General features: G+C 43.0%; 1 protein-coding gene across 1 annotated transcript in view; it reads left to right on the top strand.

The window, feature by feature from the left end:
- The first annotated feature begins 442 nt into the window (after positions 1-442).
- LOC105897163 (limbic system associated membrane protein) overlaps positions 443-21,543 on the top strand; it is a 367,602-nt gene continuing 346,501 nt past the window's right edge. The window contains exon 1 of the mRNA XM_042708724.1: positions 443-765. Within this exon, the coding sequence (XP_042564658.1) occupies positions 702-765 (64 nt within the window). The 5' untranslated portion in view covers positions 443-701. The remainder of the gene's footprint in view (positions 766-21,543) is intronic.

The following is a 21,543-nucleotide window of genomic DNA, read 5'->3' on the forward strand; positions in this document are numbered from 1 at the left end:
GTTTCAAACTGGGGTGTAAGAGGATCTCCTGCGGCACAGAGACCTGAAAACAAATAGCATGCAGAGAGTACAGCACAGGTCAGACAGCTTAGAATTACTGTGCATTTTGTATCTACAGTTTTCTGTGGATATCAAATATGTGGAAATACATACAAAGACACTCCTCCAACAACTTTATATTTGAGGAAGCTTTATCTAAACAGAATTTCATGCATGTAGTCTAAATTCATATGGAATGTAAGGTGATTCGACTATCGATTGCTGTAAGTATTCTAAATCGACCTCATGGTAAGACAATACTACATGCCAAGTGTTTTTTTTATGTTTAGCTGTAAGCAGATGGGTGAAGAAACCAAACCGTCATGTAACAAATGATAAATGCACTGAAATTGTCTGTGACGCTTCGACGTTAGGTGGCAGTAAAGGACCAAGCCCGTGGTTACAGTGAACAAGCTTCCCTGTACCACTTCTTCAGTCTCGAGTTGGATAGTGTGTTGCTGCATCGGGACAGAGTAGCCTCAAAGCTTAACAACCCTCAGAGCTTCGAGTCTCTCGTCGTAAAAAGAGTTGTTGAGAGAGGGTGAGAAAGAAGAATAGAGGAGGATTGACGGGAGGACAGCACTTCTAGTCCACGGCGTAACTGCAGGAGAAGTAAGGACACATCTTGGAGGAGAACGGTTTAATACCCCAGAAGAGGAACCATGAATAGCCTCTGGATACACACCATCTGGATCGCGGGATTCTTCTTCCTCTTTGGATTTCAAGGTAGGAAGCGGTTTTTATCTACGACAGAGATGCCATATCGTGACACATGTCTGAATTATTGACGGCGTTTTGACCAAACACAGTAGCCTGTAACTACCATCACACCTGTTAAAAAACACAAAAAGTATTGCTGTCACAGTCCATGGTTTTAAATACTCAGTGTAGGCAAATCATGAAATGAATTATGTTATGCTGATATAGTCGCTCGTTTAACTACTTGTGCTAATTCTGTTTCATTGATGCTAATCCTTTCTGGAACTTGATGGGCAGTGATGTCCCTGTCCTGTAGGCTTCTTTTCTGTATCGCCGCTCTATTCAACCGTTGACTGTCAATACGTTACTGATGGTATGTTTGTCACAGTCGGCTATGATGGCTCCGCGGCCGGACATATACTCTGGCCGACTGACGGTTGTTGTCCAGTGGAGGGGTACGAATTGAAATACCAGAACTTCGCTACAAAACTATTATTGTTAAATGGATGACAGCTCGCAGTTTTGTGAGTACAAATCACTCCAAATTCTTCAGTAATCCTTATTATAGCCCAAAGTGTATGAGAATGTGTAAAGACGTGTTTCAAAGTGAATCTTGCCTTTACGTCTCTATAAACCTGCCATGCTAAAATTATGTAATACAAAACCGGAAAAGTTGGTTACTTATGTCTAATTATATGAAATACTTTAGTTGCATATAGGAAGATTCTCACTCCGGAGAAACATTTGATACACTCTCAAGTTTTCTGCCATTAAAAATACCTCTGTCACAATCGGTGATTATATTGATTGAAGCATCCGTTTTGTCCAGCTATTCAGCACTAAGAATCTCTGTGTTAATTTGAACAATTAATCCGCTATGAAGGAAAGTGGATCACTGTATAATCCCGGGGAGAGTTATTTTTATTGAAAAGATTTCCGGCATACACTTCAGTCTACTGTTGAAGGTGAGCGTGCAGGAGTGTTTTCAAAAGTGGATTGCTTGTCATCTTTGGTAACACATTGGGGATGGTGGTGGCAGTAGTAACTGTGTGTGTGTGTGTGTGTGTGCGCGCGCGCGCCCGGGCGGATGTGTGTGTGTGTGTGTGTGTTTGCGCGCGCGGCCTTGTGAGTGTGTGCCTGGGGTTTGTGAGTGCAATTCACATCTCATATAGTAGAAGAGCACCAATAGGGGTCTCTATTGTATTAAGTCTTATATATTATACGTTTGACCTTATTCCAGAGAATAGAACAAACGCTTCACTGTTGCCTTTAGATTCATGTGTGTCATCACAGGCGGGGAACCCTACAAGTTCTCTAAACACGGACACAGGATCATCACAGTCAAAGCACTTCCATGTCCATCCAGGTTTAAAACGGAATATTTAAATACAGCTGCCATGACCCACCTGGACAGGATGCTAAGGCTTAAGATCAGTCCCCTGTATCCCACCAATGTCGCCAAATCTGCCTCCCTCTCTATCCCCTCACCGACTAATTATAAATTACCTTACATATTGCATTAACATAATGCTCATTTGTTAAATGAATTGGGTTAGGCAGGACACGATTGTGTTATATATGCACAGCATTAATTTCTCTACGGAAATCTCGCCTTCTCCCGGTGCCTCCCAGGCCGTTAAGTAGCTACGCAGCAGCGCAATCTATCACAATCAATCCATTGCCGAGACGTAGCGCCTCTAGCACAGGGGCTGGGCAGTGGCTAACGTGTGTTACACTGATGTAGTGGCTCACTGCCTCATGTGTCTAAGATGTAGTTTTCTAATTCTCTGTTTCATTTTCAAATTTTGCTCATTTGTCTTTGCTTGATGTAACTCAACTCAGAGGTATTAGTTCAGTATAAAAATGTTCAGAACTGAGGGGTGCTAGTTCTGGCAGAACAATTTGTCTTCTCCCCACAAGGAAGCAAACAACGTTTAGTCAATTATAACTGCTTGTGTCCAATATATTACCCCGGCATAAATGGAAGAGGAATAACCAGCTCATTGGAATATATTGATTTCAGTTCGCAGGCAGCACAAATAACTAACTCTCATCTGTTTATCAATGCAACATGTTATTTTACGGAAAGCACCAGTATAACAATGCATAAAGTAAAGGCTGTGACACAAATGTGACAGAGTGAAGAATTATTGCAACTGCATTGAAATAAAAGCTTTAGAAATTAAAACTAGCTGAGTCTAATCTGTGCAGTAGGAAGATAGTGGACTGCATGTCAAGGTCTTTGTTCAGGGAACACTGAGCTCTATACCTAGCTTCATTTACTGTAGGTAATTTCCTTTCCACCTCTTCTTGACTCACCGTGTTCCCCCTTTACATGCTGTAAGAAACATGCACTCATGCGTCCTGTGTCCCCCAGTAGGGATTTACCAAAAACATCTCCCCCTTCTTTTCCCTGGCAGCACTGCAATCTAACAGGGAGTGTGTTTCGGTTTACCAGATCTGGTCATAAATCAGAGCCCTGTAGTCATTCCACCTCTGAAACAACCTCATGGTGGGCTGCATGTAAAATTCCTTTTGTTTTGTGAAACTGCTGGGAACATATAGAAGATACATATAAAGGGCTTTTTCTGTAACCCCTTGTACCGGGGAGAGACTAGGCTGCAATAAAGAAGGTGTCTGCAGATATCAGTCTGTGTGAAAATAATACTGATTTTATTTGGGGTCTGTACAGTGGGCCTGGTTTAATATTGCATCTTTATACTCAGATGCCTGATCGACTGAAATCTGCTCATGCCAGCCTGATACAAAATGGATGAAAGAGATTTTTTGAAACAGTAATTAATTGCATTGCTGATGTAATCTAATAACAGTCTTGCTGGAAGGTTTCTTGTTTTCATTCGTACTCTCTCTCTCTTTATTTTTTTTGCACTTTCATTTACTTTTAAAGGTGTTCAGGGCTTGCAGCTTTGTTTCAACAGAGAGTTAGGTGTGTGTGAGTGTGTGTGAGTGTGTGTGTGTGTGTGTGTGTGTGTATGTGTGTGTTTTCTATTCAAATGTACAATACTTTAAGGGTGGGTGGTAGCTTGCAGACTCAGAGCATAACTGAGCCGTACCTGATGGTAATTACAGTGACCATAGCACATACTACAGTGTGTGTTACATCTGAAGGAGACGTTGATCTTTTGACATTTAAAGCTCCCTGCTGCAATGGAGAACACATGTTTATACTGGAAGAAATTGTGTCTGGGATTATCTGTCTAACTATCAAAAAGAGGTTAGACATGACCCCCCAAAAAGTGCATGTGCTTTCATCATAGTTGATAAGGCATCTAAATACCTGCACTGCATAGAAGTAGTTAGGGGATGTTTATGGTAACTGGATTGTTTGGAGGGATTGATTTGAGTTTGTCATGTAACTATGACTTGAAACAATGTTTTTGAAACTGTGTCTTGGCAGTCATTTTTGTAGAACATCAACCGGGGGGCAGCGTTCCTTTGACTCCTTCTTTGATTCCTGTGAAGGTTTCATCAATACGCTTTTAGGAGTCTGCATCTCTCCCCAGTGTCACTCCTTTATCAGGAGCTTCCAGATGAAGCTGGAGAACCACAGTTGGCGATGTAGAGCACAGTGGAACAAACAAAGTGTGGTGTGCCCCATGGCACCTCTCCTGCGATGGAGGGATGGGGTGGAATGGCATGTGTGATGCCAACCGTGGGGTGCAACCCGCAGGCTGTTTTGAAAACAACTCGGTCGGGGCTATCTATCCAGGTGTCCGCCTGCTTAAAGCCAGCCTCGCCCACCGGATGTCAGTGTGTGCAATCTGTCTGCAGAAATAGGGGAAATGTTCATGCTAAAGTAATTCATCATTCTTTTATAAAACATGCAGGAGAGTTTGGAATACACTATGTTGTTAAACTATGTTGCAGCTTGTTAAAACCGTTGTTAGTCGTCAGTGTGTTTGTAAGCAGCTGGTATTGTTACTAAGTTTGATATATATATATATTGATGAATATGGCTCGTGAGAGTGGACCTGCAATCCGTACCAACCCATATGCAATTAATAATGAGTGATGAACATATATACTATATGTGCTTTTCTGAATGATGCTTGAGTCATGTCGTGCAATGATATAACCACTGTGTGCTCTCCTAATATGTGGTGTGAAACATGCTAAATAACTGTGTGTGGAAATTGCTTGAGTTATGCTTACACAAACCTATATCCATATATGCTTGCTGAAAAAGTGTGAAATATGAAATGTGCTTAACCAACAAGAATGTAAAGCAGAACAATGTGTACTTTGAGAGAGTTTGCAAACTTCACTGTGCTGTACATTGTGTAATAGTGGAGGGGGCAGGAAGGGGCCTCTGGGCCTGCGAGGAAGTGACACATGGGTCAGAGATGAACATATGTTGCTAAGAAGTGTCATGAAAAAGGGAGGTGGTTTAGAACGTGTATGCATGTGAGAGGGATTTAAAAGGCGAATGCAGTTTGTGTTCGAGAGCTCTTTAGGGTAGTAGAGTAGACAATAAAGACAAGAGAAATACAAGAGCCGCGTCTGCGTCTTTCCTGTGGACTGAGCTACCCCCGAAAAGCATGGCCTTCTTGCCTTAGTATCCCAACCACGACCCCAGACCGGGACACAAACAGGTCATCCGCAAGAAGCCGAGACCTCTTGAAGAAAGAACGGCCCTGGGACGGCTGGTGTGAATGGGTAAGACTGTCTGCTTTTCCATTTCAGGAAAAGAATACAATAAAGGTGACTGTGACTCCTTGTTGTATTTGGGGCTGAAACACACTCTATAGGGAGAAGAACAGTATGACATGATGATCCGAACTGTGCCTGGTGATTTTTAGATAAGTGTGTCGAATAGCCATGGATAAGAAACTGTGAGAGCGCTCGAAAGCTCACGTGAAAAACGCTCGGTTTTTATCTATAGGCGGGCACAAACGATCTTATTCTTCAATATATACTGTATATAGATGATGCATTCGCATGTCTGGTGCAGGTTGATGTTTTATTTATTTTTAAAGTAAGAACACTACGAAAAGATTCAACTTCAAAATGTATTCTAAACCGGAAGCCATTTTCTACCAGATGTCCTTATTTATGTTTGATCATGAAAGATGTTGCCCAAATCACGCAGAGACTAGCAAACCTCACAAGGCAGTAAATCTCTCTTTGAATAAATGGTCCTCAAAAGATATTTATCTTCTCAGCCATGTCTGAAGTTGAGTACTAAGGGCATAAATAGGCTGTGCTTTAAAAAAAGCTGATATGCTTGTGTTATTGCACAGTGACAGAAGCATATTTTATCCTTACTTACCTTTGATCCTTATTTATTTATTCATTTGTTTGTTTATTTATTTATTTACATGTCAGAAATGCATTTGGCTGATGGTTTGTGTGCCGCTCAGCTCGATATATTGAAACACCATCATCATCAGCACTTTAGCACATGTGGTTTGTGGTGTTCATGTGACTGTGTATCGGGACCAAGGTGTATCGGTAGTGCAGTAAATTGCTGTTTATTAAATCAGCGACTCCCCTTGGTTGGTGTTATCAGAGATCAGAGTTGGCCTCAAATGGCTCACTTTGCTGTAAGAGACGGACTGATTTTCTGTAGAAGGAAAACCAGGTGTAAGATCTTCCTATCTAGCTTATGTACAAGGTAATATATGCTTGAATGTAAGGGGTAGAAGGATATTGATACATTTCATTTGAACTGTTTTCTCTATAACGTCCTCAGTTGGTAATAGATTATTATTATTTAATGAACTTGCTTGTTTGCTCTCCTACTGTATGTATGGAACCTCAGTGTATGTCCAGGTTTAAACCTTGCAGGAACGGAAAGGAAAGGGAACATTCATTAAATCAAAATGCCTTATGGTGCCTTATGAAACTCCTGATTTAGCTGTCGCTAAAGCTGTTGTTAAGTAGGCTGTTCTCGACAGTCTCTGTTGAAGTGTTCAGACATATCATGCTCATGGGAATGTTTCATAATTTCCTTATTTATCGGAATATCAAGCCATTCTTCAGAGACCTTATATGTAATTAGTGGAAGTATGTCTAGTCATTTCAATCAGAGTTTGTTGTGTCAGTATCCTCTTCAATAAAAATGGCTTAAGATCTGTTTTCCTCAAAGTTAATCTTATTACCATTCTCCATAATGAGTTAGCAATTCCCTGAGCACTAATGGAATTAGCCGTTTGCGTGTAGAGAAATGGGGCAGCCATTGTCCCTGTAAGGTGCCACTTAGTCAGGCGGGTTTTGGAGTAATTCACACTCGGAAATTCAGTGGCCCATATTAGGGAGAGTTGTCTGAAGCCAAGAAGCTAAGTGGCGGAAATTGTTAAGATGGAATTTATTTGCACTCACTGACTGAAATAGTGCAACACATGTGTGTTTTCAAATCGGTATGACAGAGTTCTGTTACAGAACTGGTATTTGTGAGTTGAGCTGATTAAGTGAGTGAGTGAGTGAATTAATGGAACAAAACAATCTTTGGCCTTCATCTACCAAGCTACCATAAGCACCACGTTCCACTGAGGTTCTGAGTTAGAATGTGAAAATGCCATCTCCCGCGTGTCAAAAATAGAAAACACACACTGTAAAAACAACAACATCAAAAAACTAAAACTGACAGATAAACTAACAAACAGACATGGCAGACCAAAAGCAGGCAGAGGGGAACTATGGCAGCAGTGGCAAGTTCACGCAGAGACTTGGCGCAACTGACAGTGTGGAGAGCCTATGGGTCTGGCCAATCAGAAGCAGAAGGCCTGTGCTGTTGGCGAGTTCAGCCCAAGGTTCCTGTCTTTCACTGGGGAGTCTTTGCCCTGCCACTATCGCCTCAGGCAAGACCTTCCGGGGCCAGAGTTCTGACGCTCCCCAGACTGCTCTGTAAATGTGTTCAGTTTTTGTAAAGAAGCAAGAAAATGACATGCATAATGCTTGAGATGTCGTGTTCGTTGAGCTCAAACAGTCTTTGTGTAAATTCAGTACTTTTAATTGTATTTCATTAGTAGCAATATATCCTAGCAATATCAAATTTAATATCTGAATTACCTTTTGGAAAACAAAGTCTTTATTTAGATAATAAAAAATGCACTGGTGATTTGCGATGCGATACATTTTTGAAACGTACCAAGTGTCTTCTTGACTCTTAGTTCAGTGTCCTTTGATTTAGGCCAGTGTTAGTTATATCACAGTGTTATATCTGATCTGGGGCCTGCCTTTCTCCTGTTTCTCCTATGGGATGATATGCTCGCAGCATACATGATGGGAGGTATCCCTAATTGGTATATCAGGGAATTCTGTTCACACAAAAGAGTGGATCTATGGAGAGGACCTAAATATACACTAATTGAGATTGTGCGCACCGCACGGCTCAGAGAACTTATACAGCATCTTAACTAAATGTGGCATTATGCAATGTTGTCCTATTGTTGGGTGATATTTCCATTTATGCTGCCTTTGAATGGCTGTGCAAATCAATGTCTGGAGTACACCAATAATTAAGACTTTCAGGGCGTATTGAGCGGGTTATTTATATTGAAGGCTATGCTTTTATGTAGGCTTTTCAATATATTGAATATATTGACAGTACACAGTCATATATTGAGCGGGTTATTTCTTTTTATATTGAAGGCTATGCTTTTATATAGGCTTTTCAATATATTGAATATATTGACAGTACACAGTCGTACATGGAGAGCTTCATGAGGGGAGCTGATATAATAGAGATTAATATACCTATGAAGTTTACCCAAGTTTAAGGACAGATTTGTGAAAGACTGGTTTCCGTGTTAAAGTACAAACTCTGAATGGACCGCCAGCAAGCGAACAATTAGGCATTGTGCAACAGATAGCAGGTCATGTTTTAACTCGTGTGTCAGCCTTGCAGGAGCACACAGACGTCTGACGAAAATACTAGACTAAATTGTTTGGCAATGACATTTCCTACCATATTCAGGCCACGAGTAACAAAACCGATTCTATATATTGCTGCTGTTTTCAGACATGATTCAAATGATATGAATCCTTTGAGACACTGTGCCACTGTGCTGCATTTGTTGATGTATAATGACACTGCATATCTGCATCACAGTGACGGAAATTCAACAATTCACATTTACATTAATAAATATACACATAAGTTTTTCTGACCACGTTTGGTCCTCATGCCAATCTTAATGTAACAGTTCTTGGTCCTACTGTGGTCAGAGAGTTGTGACACACACACACATTAATCCCAAACCACTGACAGTGTATCTTACAGTGTAATGAGCCTGCATGGTTGTGTATGTGGAGAAAATAAGGAAGGCAGTTGTAATTCGAAGCCGATCTCATGCTCTGTGTCTGAGCTTTTTACTTTGGCACCAAACATCAGACCAAATGGCGATGCCCGTAGGGAGGCTGTACTGCAATGGTTCATGCATACACCCCTAACGGCACTGCTCTGTTGGCAAACTTAGCTTTTTCGCCCCACTCAGTTTTTGCTTTTCTCTCTCTCTCTCTCTCTCTCTCTCTCTCTCTCTTTCTCTCTTTATTTCTCTCTCTCTCTCCATGTCACTCTATTTCTAATTCCCTTGCGTATTTGAAGAAGTACTTTAAACTATTTAGAATTTCCAGTTGTGAATTATAACTGGATCCCTTCCCATGACAATACTGTGACAGAATGGCCGCCCCATGTGTTCCGCGTGCAAACACAGTGAGTGTGTTCATGTTCTCCACGGAATACCTCCTCACTAAGTGAATGTGCTCTTTGATATCATCTACTGGGCTTTTCACAGTGGCCCTCTTTGAGCAGTTATTGAAAGATGCATAATACAAGGGGGGTGGTGGTGGTGTTAGAAGCCTATTTCAGAGTTCTTTTTATCGAGTTCTCGGCAGACTTAGAGGACAGCTGTGGCCTTCACAACTCACACCCAAGAGGAAGGAGAGGGCAAGGATTCACACACAGCCACAGCCATTTATATCTGCCTTCAACATCATCCCCAAAAACTCGTCACAGACAGAAACAGAGCAACAGTCATCAGAAAAGCGACAGGGTGCCATTTTGAAAAACAAACAAACAATAACAACAACAACAAAAAACAACAGGGGTCACCCGTGTGGCCGGGGTGCTCTCCAAGCGGTAGTCTGTCGCGAGGTCCTTTTGTCCAGGCAGGGTGGCCACAAGAGACCCACAGATAGAAGGCTAATCTAGCTGAAGGGTGTGTGTGTGTGTGTAGGGGTGGTGCTGGTGTTTATGTCGGGCTGGGCCCAATGTCCTTGGCATGCTCAGCGCGTCTCGGGTCCCCCATCGAGTTGGCATTCTATTGTGTGAAGGCAAAAGCGATGCAGGATTGAACCGCTTTCAAACAGAGACACACAACAAGGTTCAGACGCGAGCCACATTGTCCTTGAACACAAGCTGTAACTTTCCATTTGTCCACTTGGGATGAGAGGAAATGAGACTGCTGGTGGGCTTTATAGTCCTAGTGGACGGAAAGGGGGATTGCGTATGGAACTGTAATTAACCCCTATTGTCGGGGCATTTTGCTGCCAAATACAACCCCTGCAGTTCCCACATGGGGACATTCTAGCTAATGGGATCCACAATGCAATGCAGGTCTATCCTGAAGATGTGTTATTCTGAGCTATTATTAACCATAGTGCCTGTAGTTAGAGTTAAGTACAGCTTTCCGGTCCTCTTTGCTAATGTGAATTTATTTGTGGAACTACGGCCTTGGTAGGAGTACTCTGATCACTGTTCACAAGGTTGTTTGTTAGAAGACATTGATTTGAAGACATTGACCCATATAAGGATAATTGTGGGAGTGGACATTAAGCGCGTTCATGTGCACAACACAAAATTCGACTCATATTCAGATTAACACAGAGAATGCGTGTTAGATGTGCATACATTTAAAAACCTCTGTGCATAAATTGTGGGATTGTGCATAAACATGGTCGTACGGCAAATACGCAAAGATCAATACATTTGACCTCAGGAGTTCGTGTTAAAATATACTGTATGTTTTTAGGTTCTCCTTGACGCAACCACATACTTCATAAAAATAAAGCAAACTAAAAATCAGTCTGCATTTCAAATTTCTGAGAAAAGTGGAGGAAATGTACAGAGGTTAATGTCAATCGCCCGCAGCTACCAGCTAAAATATGTAACATAATTACTTCCAAATGCAACAATTAGGTTCTCACCCTTCATTATTTAGGCAGGCCTTTGCTACGACCCCAATCATTTTGAAAGGAACCATGCATGGTCTCATTATTTCACTCTCTAGGCTTTAGTTTTAAATGGTTTTAAATGTATTTGATGTAGAATTAATGGGATTTTTCACACAATCAGATATAGTCCACTCCACACAGAGATACATCATTTGCAATGAAACCATTATGCGTGCATACATAGGTGTACATACGTAGGTGTTCATACGTAGGTGGACATAGAACACTGATTTGTACTTCTTGAGAACTTTGTAAACGTATGCACGACTGGTGTCTTGCATGTTACATGACACTTAAAATAGGTGTAGGTTAATACAGCCGCTGTAATCCACAAATCATTGTCACTGGTTTACCGTCAACGGTCATAAAATATTCAGTTAGTTGCTATATTTGCCTTGGTATTTTTGTGTCTTTGCGTCGTGTATTGAGCGGCGTGTCATCTTGTAAGCTCAGAGAATGAATGTCTTACTAATTGTAGAGTTCTGGGTCTGTCTTTGAGTATGGCGATACTGGTGTTGCCAATTGCAGTTCTTTTATTTTGACACAACCACAACAAGGAAAACACATAAATCAACAGGGAGACAAGAAGGCAGGGCATACTTCACAGAAACGATGACACTGACAATGGACAGATAACATAAAACTAACACAGGAGATTACCGTACCACTGGCTTTTAGGAGCATAACACACAGACAAAATGATAAATAATCACACACACTTTGACTAGGCACAAAAGGGATACACGACAGCTACACAACCTGACCGCTACAGCCCAAACAACACAACAACACAACACCCAATGCAAGGTGGGAGGCTACGCAACAGTCTCTCGCTCGGCAGTTAGCCTACCCCCAACATGTTACATAATCAATATAGCTATTAGACTGCACTCATCTGTTTATGGGTAGTCTCAAATGGCTCTAGCCACATTATATTTATTTCTGTACACAGCTGTTGATATTCCATGGACCTTTTAACAGAAGTGATGAAGCTCTTTTCACCTATCAATATCCTATCTATAGTATATACTAAATATACATTCTGCTTTTCAGCTTCCTGCTATTTGCTAATGGTCTTCTGATAGCAGAGCTTGAGGTCTGAGCGTGTTACTTCCAGCAGCCTCAGGTTAGGAAGCAACTACTGAGCAGCTACTCTTGAGGGCTGTGTGTGTTTGGTGAACGCGTCCTCATCTGTAACTGACATGCCCAGCTGACACAGCCTAGCGAGTTTGATATGGGGATGCAGTTTGTCTGAACTAAGGCCAGATCCACAGAAAGACTGTCTGGCAGTATGAAAGAGATGAGAAAAACGGAAAGCTTGTGAGCGGGAGAAAGAAAGAATATGTTTGAGTGTGTGTGTGTGTGGGTGTGTGGGTAGGAGGCTGTGTGTGTGTGTGTGTGTGTGTGTGTGTGTGTGTGTGTGTGTGTGTGTGTGTGTGTGTGTGAGTGTGGGTAGGAGGCTGTGTGTGTGTGTGTGTCCACCTATATGGTACGTGTCCAGGCACAGATGTGGATGTGTGTGTGTGTATGTGTGTGTGAGAGAGTTTGTGTGTCCGTGCGAGTTCCCCCCACACACCTCTGCACCAAGTGGAGATCTGATGTTGACAGATGTCTGCCTTTTTCCTCCCCGTCCAAGATCAGCGAGCTGACAGCAAAAACGACTCGGGGCCTCGCCCTGCGCCTCCATCCACCCTGTTAACCTCACCCCATCGTGGATCCTCCCGGATGGGCCCCTCGGTGAAAGGGGCTTCTGAAGCTTGACTGACACTCTGCCAGCGCCGGCTCCTGAAAGGAGAGCCCCGGTCATTGACTGATGGAGTGACTGATGAAGCCGATCTTTACTGCACACAGTGCATTTTCTCCCCCCGCCGCCGCCTTCTCAGGTTCACTCAGAGAAGTTTCTATTTGATTTATGGTGGAATTCAATCAAGGATACTCAAGAGCCTGACTGCCGCTGTGGTGGGCTTGTGGCATTGGCCAGTTGCTTGGTGTTGCGAGTTGCTTGGCGCCGGGGGCCGAAACCAGGGGCGATCGGGTTTATAGGCGTGGCAGGATTTTGATAAGTGCCCTAGTGCTCCTGGAAGGACTGAGAAAGGGAGAAAAAGAGGGAGAGAGAGCGAGGACTTCTTTTTTGAGGGGCTTTTGAGGGGCTTAAACAGCGGCTTTCTCTCATTCTAGGTCATGCAGACTGGGCGCCATGCTGGCATCTAAAAATGCCGTGGCACAGCTCCCACCTCTCCACAGCCAAGGTGACTGTGAAGTGTGAAATGTACCATCCTTCAGCACACACACACACACACACACACACACACACACACACACGCACGTGTGTGTGTGTGTGTGTGTGTGTGTGTGTGAGAGAGTGTTGTATGCTCCGAGAGTGATCTCACTGTCTTGTAAAGAAAGAAATGGCCCCAGAACAGACCACCATCTACAAAGTCTACTTTTCCCCTGCATCCACTCCTCTTAAAATGGTGTAGTGCTTGAGGAGCCATTAGAAAAGCATGGTGAGTGCTAGTGTATTTTGAGATTGAACCAGGGTATAGCTGCTTCCTGGTACTGGCAGAAATCTTTTTTTCCTCCCCCCTAGTGCACTGGAGTGAAGCCAGTTAATTGGTTTTCATATCAGTTTATACAATAATTAACCCTGGGAACAATGATGCAAGACATTCTAGGTAAACAAGCCATGGTCGTCCTTTAAAATCTATAATGACTTGGTATTCTGAGTGTGGGTTTATTTATTGGGGAAACAATATTGGTATATAACTGTCCAATAAAAAGCACAAAGCTGGAAAATGCTTTCTGAAAACAAAATATCCTTTCAGACATTTCAGACCATGGTGGTAAAGGAGTCATAATATTTCATTCCTTTTTGTGGTTCAATTCTGACTTTTTCTCTGTCTCAGTTTTGCTCAAGGACGTGTCTCTAAAAAAGTGAACTTCTTCAGTTGCCTAACTGTGGGCCCTTTTATCTTTTTACCATAATAGCCGCCCACTCGCTGTGTCAACAGCCCCCCTTCTTTGTGTCAGCATTTTGATCTGTTTGAATTATGGTTCCCCACGCAAAGCCCATCAGCAGTGCGATGCGGAGGGCGATGATGATTCATGAGAGAGCGTTGACTGTCTCCGGAATGCTGAATGAACTCGTAACTTTGCAGTCCTCCGAACACTGAGCTTGCTTTGTGCACGGTCGAGCGTGCCGGCAGGGAATGGTGTATGGGTGAGGGAGGGGATGGGGGAAGGATAGGAGGGGGGGGGGGGGGGGGGGGGATGCTGCGAATTCAGCCAAATACAAAGACTGTGATATTGCAAATGGCTTTCTCCAAATCTTAGGGCTCAGTCACTATACAGGCTGGTATACAATAACAGATATATACGGTACATATCATATTGTGGTGATTACAGGCAGTGAAAGTAAAAGAAAAGCTTCATGAATCTCAGTGATTGCACTTGTGGTAGCTGAATGTTGCCCTTCCACTAGCATGGCTTTTAGGTACTGCTATGTTTCTGTTGCCAAAAATACAAAATGAAATGTTTCTAGACTTACCAGAAAGATGCAAAGGTGTTTCAGGTGCAGAGGGTTTTGGTTGTGAAATGCAGATAGGGAAGAGTGAAAAGACTTTGCACCTTCCATTTGTAAGAACCAGATGCACTCGAATGAGTTTGAGCTCAAAGCAATAAGATGGCCACACAGTAAATAGCTGATAGCATGTTACTACAATCCTGGTCAGACTAATTGATTGCATAAGTTAATTTGTTTAATTTAATTACACTATAGGCATGTATGATTTCCATAAAGTTAGCCACTACATAAATAACTTTTCTCAGACTTTATTCAGACTATTCAGAATTGTTTTCTTAAAGGCATGTACTTTATATCCTTTCTTTAAACGTGTCATATGTAATTCATTCAGAAGGGAGCAGCTTAGCATCATCTAAGAAAAACGTAGATCTCACACATCAGATGTGGAAACACAGTGTGATATATGGCGCTAATGGGGTGAGTGTGACATTCATCTCGGGGGTGGAGAGGTGTTTGCGGCCAGGAAATGAGGATGCATCACATGAGGCACGACGTAACCAATCGTCGCGCCGATAAGGCTTATTAGGTCTGTCCGGGGGGGTTGACCCCCGAGGCTGCGCACTGCACTGCAGCTCTTCTCACTCGCCTCTTTTCTCTTCCTCACTTAGATGTGCACTCTGTCTCCTTCATCCTAATGTAGATGCTCAGTATCTCTCTGCTCTCCCCCCCCCCTCTTTTTCTGCTTCATATAGGCGCTTGGTTATCGCCGTGTCCTCCTCGGTAGGGAGCAGAGGAATTTTAAGTGGTGCATCACGACCATTCAACTGGAGATCCTTCAGTGGCTCCATCCTTGTAATCATCAGCTTGAAAGGGGACCTGATAGGAGTTCCATGTTCTTTTCCCCAAAATCTTCACTAGATCTGGGTTCTCTCTGGATGAAAGAGGACTCGATAGGAATTCCATGCTCTTTTCCCCCGGATCTCTCACTGGATCTGGGTTCTCTCTGGACGCTCTCTGGATGCTTGTTATGAATTTCCTCGACTTGATGCTGTGGTGCATTACCTTAATTCTGTGTTATTATGGGCTTGTGTTTACGGCTCAACGGGTGCTATTGGTACACCGTCACGGCTCAGCTCATCCCTGTCTTTTCAACTTTCACAGCACGGTCCGTTCTGACCCACCCTCCGCCCACTCCAGACAAAAGGCCTGTCAGCAGGAGCACTGCTGTAATTATACTGTTGGACGTAACCATGGCAAGTCAAATTAAAGGTGCTGCTTCCTGGTGGGGGAAAGTCCGCTCTACTTGTGATTAATTTCAGTGTGCGTAGCCACTGTTCCTGATGGTGTGAAGAGTGAAAGAAACAGAGAGAGAGAGAGAGAGAGAGAGAGAGAGAGAGAGAGAGAGACAGAGAGAGGCAAAGACATAGAGTGAGAGAAAACTGGGAACATCTTTTGGGTCCAGAGCTAATTGAATGATGTTGCACCACAGTGCAGCTCTAGATTCTCAGCTGGCTGGAAGGCAAGAAGACAATCATTTGTGACAGATTGCCGTGCGCTTGTCACCGGCTCTGAACCTCCCAGAGTTAAGCTCTGTTGTGCAACTCGTCATTTATTCTTTATATATATATATACTCTCTTCTGTTTCTCTTTTTTCTCCTGCGGTCTCTTCTTAAGACCCACGCCTCCTGTGGTGCCGGCGGGCAGGTAGTAGATACTGCTATAGTGGGAAACACACGAGCCACTGGACTTCTTTATCACACACTGTAGCTCCGAATAGCGAAACATAAAAAATCTTGAAAGTTTCCTCAATGTAAGCATGAAATAGGAGATTAGTGCTATCTTCAAACAGCAGCGTTCTATTAAATAACCCTGTTTTTGGAGAGAACTTTCACAAAGCCGCTATTGTACAGACTGAGGGCATTAGCCATAATATGCGTAATAATAACGGTTCAGCTGGCTAATTGAAGTGTATATAATATGAATGAATCTGCAAGGCATGTCTCTGCTATTCTCTGTCGAAATGTCCTCATTCGCCCCATCAAAATGTATCCCAGGTGATTTCTATACCCATCAAAATGGAATGAAATGGCACTTGTTGCACAAGATGAATCTGGATGAGGCAAAATCACAATGCTCCTCATTATGTGCCATGTAGGACTGTTTTAATACCTTCAGCAAATTGCTGACAGACGTATTGGGGAATCTACAGGGACAAGTGAGCTGTCTCTATTTGGAGCAATTAAAATAAAACATCAGTGATGATGAATACCACATCCAATACCTAATTGATATTTAATTGTAACTCAGGCACTCTTATATTGTTGAAACTGATTGGTAAAGTGTGTGTGCATACGTGTGTGTGGGCATACGTGTGTGTGTGTGTACGTGTGTCTGGGCATACGTGTGTGTGTGCATACGTGTGTCTGGGCATACGTGTGTGTGTGTGTTTGGGAGCGGCAGGGGAGGTGGTGCATACAAATCCGCTCTGTACTGTGGAGAATGTTATTAAAAATCACCGCATACTAGATTGACCTCACCTGTTTTGGTTCTTTAATTACATCCCATGGCTGGAAGTACATCAGACTAAAAGCAGGGCAGGACCTCCAACAAGCTCATGTCTTGGCTCTGACACCCAGCTCCAGTGTTGCTCTCTGCTGTGACAATCACTCCAATCCTCCTCTTTAATTCACTGCTTTCATCTACCACCCGCTGGCTTGACTTGAAAAGTCTTAAAGGTGACCCCCGGACCTTTTGACTGACAGACACACATATGCTTCACACAAACATAAAACTACACACACACACACATGGATGCACACACACACGCACCCTCTTAGGCTCACACTCACTATCTCTTTCTCTTGCTCTCTCTCTCTCACACACACACACACACAGAGACATAAATGAAACCTCTCGACAGCTGTATGTGTGAAGTCACGCTGCACCCTCACACCCTGCGCGTTAGTGCCGAGGGCCTGACCCTGTGACAGTGTGTGCTGTCTATCGTCTCATCCCCTGTGGAGGTATTGTCATGTCATTAATCTGTGTGCCTGCCTCATGTCCACACACTCACGTCAAAGTCTCTTCACAGGGAGAGATGTGATGCATGTAAAAATAGATTCATACCCCCCCCCCCCCCCCCCCTAAAATCTTGGCACTGTGACATACCCGGACAACCCATTCAGTGGTTCTTTTTTCAAAACAGCTTCTTTTTTTTTGGCCCTGTGAGGAGGTCAAGCTTTTTCCTCCAATCTGCCAATGATTAGCGTGGCCATGACCACCATCTCTCATTAACATGGCCATTTTAATTGTCTTCGCTCAGCCGCCCACACACGCTGACAAGCAGGAGTCCCAGCCGCGCTTCCGAGTCACGTAGAAGTTATTTCCCCCTCAGCCGTGATGGAGCCAGACCCTCTGGGGCTCTGATTGCAGATGGGACTGGCTGGCCTGGCTTTGAGTTAAAGAAGCCCTCAAGACAATTACAAGCACCTCAGACAATTTTGTGTATAATATTCCTCTCTCCAAATCAGGTATCATTATGATGTTCATAATAACCTATCTTACCATGGGGTTTTTCTCATCATATTAGTGGGAATAATTTACCTCAGCGTGGTTCCATACCGCTCATATGCACATTTTCCCAACCTAGAAAACAGTGTCTGTCTGTGTCATTTCCGATACCCCCGTGGAGCAGTCACAGTCTGTTGTTACACTGACTGTGCTGGTAATCATATCTTTCTTTCTTTCTTACTTATTTTCTCACTGAATGGTTTGCATTTTTAGAAAATGGAATTTTAATGCATTTTTAAAACATGCAAGTCTACATTCATCCTCTAATCTTTTCTGAAAACCTTCCCACATTCTCATACTTAGTAGAGCAATTTGAAAAGAAACCAATACATACCAGCAAATATAGAACAATGCCATATATTTGGTTTCATATCAGCATTTCTTGTAAAGTAGGAATAAATATGCATGCCCTGGTTTCACAGTTATTTGTCAGCAATGGTGTCGCTGGGTGCAAATGCCAAGGCGGGGAGCGGGAACAAATATGTTGGCATACCAGAAACCATGCATGCTCAAGCTGGCCCACACCGCCACCCTGCAGACTAGGGCAGTCTCTCCTCTCCTGGCTGGCTGCCTTGGGTGTGTGTGTGTGTGTGTGTGTGTGTGTGTCTCTGTGTGTGTGTGTGTGTGTGTGTGGTGTGTGTGTGTGTGTTTGTGTGTGTGTGTGTGTGTGTGTGTGTGTGTGTGTGTGTGTGTGTGTGTGTGTGTGTGTGTGTGTGCGTGATTCCTGAGCTCCTTGGGAGAGAGTGGTTGAGGCTCTACCTCATGTGGAATCACTGGAACTGTCCATGGTGCTGAAGTGGGTGGCAGTGGTCTGTGGAGTGCCTTACAGAATGCTGATCCGCTGCTTTCCTGCCCAGGCATAAAAGCTCTGTGGTCAGCCTTTGTGGCTTCCTGCTGTCTGGAGATAGCCACGTGCTTTTTATTTAATTGAACCTGACAAAGGTCAGGTGTAGGAGGTGAGAAACCAGAAGAGTGCTATGTGAAGACCGCTTGAGGGCGCTTAAGCACACACTTATACACACTGTATATTCTAATAAGTGAAGTAACTGATTACTTTTAAGTAGTTAAACCTAGAAACTGTTAATCCAGACTGCTTATTGACTGCAGACAACTACATTGATTGTCATTCTGATTGTAAGGTATACTAAAAAAGACTAAACGTTGACATTACTACTCAAAATTTCAAATCAAGTATCAAGTAAGCTTAATTGAAGAGGGCAGTTGTTAAAGAGCACAGACCACATTTGGATATACAGTCATAAAAAAGAAGGGTACAAAATGTATCTTTTTTGTATCATTTTTATTCTGCAAGACAGTACATTAAACATTAAAACAAAACATTACGTTGTGTGCTTATTGTGCATTTTGGGTGTTTTCAAGGGAGGCTTTAACAAGGCCTATGATAATGTTATGCAACAGACTGTAATATATATAAAAATTGAAAAAAAATTGTCTCTTGCTTTCTGTTTCTCCATTTCAGCAGGAAGTGCTCAGGAGAATGGTATGAAATATCGTTCTTGTGAGGGGAATATAAAAGCCCAGACAGAATCTGAGAGTGCGGCGCATGCCGTTAATGTATGTGCTGAAGCAGGAGCCGCAGCTGAGGCGTGTGCGTGTTTGAAAAGTGCTGCCTTATCCATCATCGAGCTGTTGGACGGATACGGGCCGCCAGTGCCAGGAAGTGCCTCCAGTCGTTCTGGGTTACAATTAATGCCCCCCCACCCGAGCCTCCTACACTACCCCACCCCTCTCCCAGGCTCACCACTCCCCCACCTCTGCAGCTTTCCTTCATATCACTGAGGCGATAGGCATACTCCCATCTCCCATTCCAGCGCCCTGACAGCTCTGTGTATACGCCGTCGTTTAGCAGATGAGTAGCATGAGTTTGTGTCTTGTAAACCCTGTAGCGTTGAGTAAGTAAGTAGCACTAAAGAAAAGTTGTTTTTGTTTTGACAAAATTAGTCAAAAGAAAACACTTTCGTCAATATTAATGACGTGCCCCAAAAGTATAAAAGTGCTCACATTGAAATGATGAGAGGAATGTTAAAATATTTATATGAGCTAATAAGTTCAAAATCAACTAACTTTTAAACCTTTTATACATCATGAGAAAGAAAACGTGTGGTAAAATCCACACGTGTCAGAATTATTATATAGCACCTGAGAGGCACAGCACATGGGATGTACAGTAGAATCTCTGTCGCGGAGGTCAAGGCCGAGTGTTAACTGCTGATGGGACGGGTAATGCACACTATTCCTCAGAGATTCCTCAGCCTGTAGATGATGGCCTGAAATTGCATTATAAAGCCCATTTAATCTACAACTTCAAGCTGGCTGCGCCGGCGCTCTGTGCCAAGTTTTAATATGTCCCTTGACATAACGAAATTAGCTGGGACCAGATGTCCGTGTTTGCCTTGGCAATTATTCTCCGACACTGTTTGTTTGGAAGAATGCACGAAGACTCCTAAGTAAACACTTACTTCATTAAAGATGCCACGGCCACCAATACCCGGCCATTAAAAATAGAGAAATACGGCACACTGTCGGGGTCTGTCGAGTTCACGTCCTGCTGTTCATGGGTCTTTGGTGAATGTGCTAGTCATATTATGCATAACTTATTTTTTTTTTTAAATGACATTAATCCTCATGCTAAGCTCGTATACGAGTGAGCTTCACGCAGGACCCATAAGTATGTTATGAGCCCTACCGTCGGATTTAATAACAAAAAGAAAACCCAGACATCGGGGTCCAAAGTCATTTTTCGTGCTCCTATATCTGTAATCCATAGCCAATGGCTGCCTCAGAAATATAGTCAGGTGAGGAATTGCTTAAAAGGTTTTCAACATTCAGTGTTTTTTTTTTTTTTTTTTTTTGTGGGCATGATTACCTCTCTTTCACTGACTTCTTTTGTTACCCAGCACACAAGGCTGAAACATGGTCTCATTTAATGATCGATGCATGCTTTGTGGTGAATTGCTTCCAGCACTGGCTAAAACGTAGACGCAGACAAATAATAGAAACCTGGCCCAATAGTGTGTTTCATTAAAAGCTCTAGACTAAATCCCATTCAGTTTTCGTTTCCAGTTAAACCACAGTGTAGGTGCATACAACTGCCTCACCTAAGAGTCCTTGTGTTTGTTTGTATATTTGTTTGTTTGTTTGGGCACAAATTCATGTTTGTTCACTTACCCTCGTTGCAACACATCTGCGGGTGCTTTCACATTACCCTTTGTCGCAGCAGCGAGTGGAATGAGTGGGCTGGGATTATTATCTTTTCTCACCATTATGTGGATATGATTAAGAGATGCGGACTTGGGTGAGGTGTGCGAAGGGTGTGAAAGAGGTGGGTTCACAGCATCTCAGAATTAATCTTAAAAAAAATAATAAGAATAAGAATAAGAATAACTGTGAGCTTGGTATGTTCATTCCCCATGCCTTATTAGGGCAGTCATTAGAGTACTACCCTTAAAGATAACTATAGGCGCTCCAGTTCTTCAGGCTTTAGACAACATGAC

Source organism: Clupea harengus, chromosome 9 (assembly GCF_900700415.2).
Source record: "Clupea harengus chromosome 9, Ch_v2.0.2, whole genome shotgun sequence".
Lineage (NCBI taxonomy): Eukaryota > Metazoa > Chordata > Actinopteri > Clupeiformes > Clupeidae > Clupea > Clupea harengus.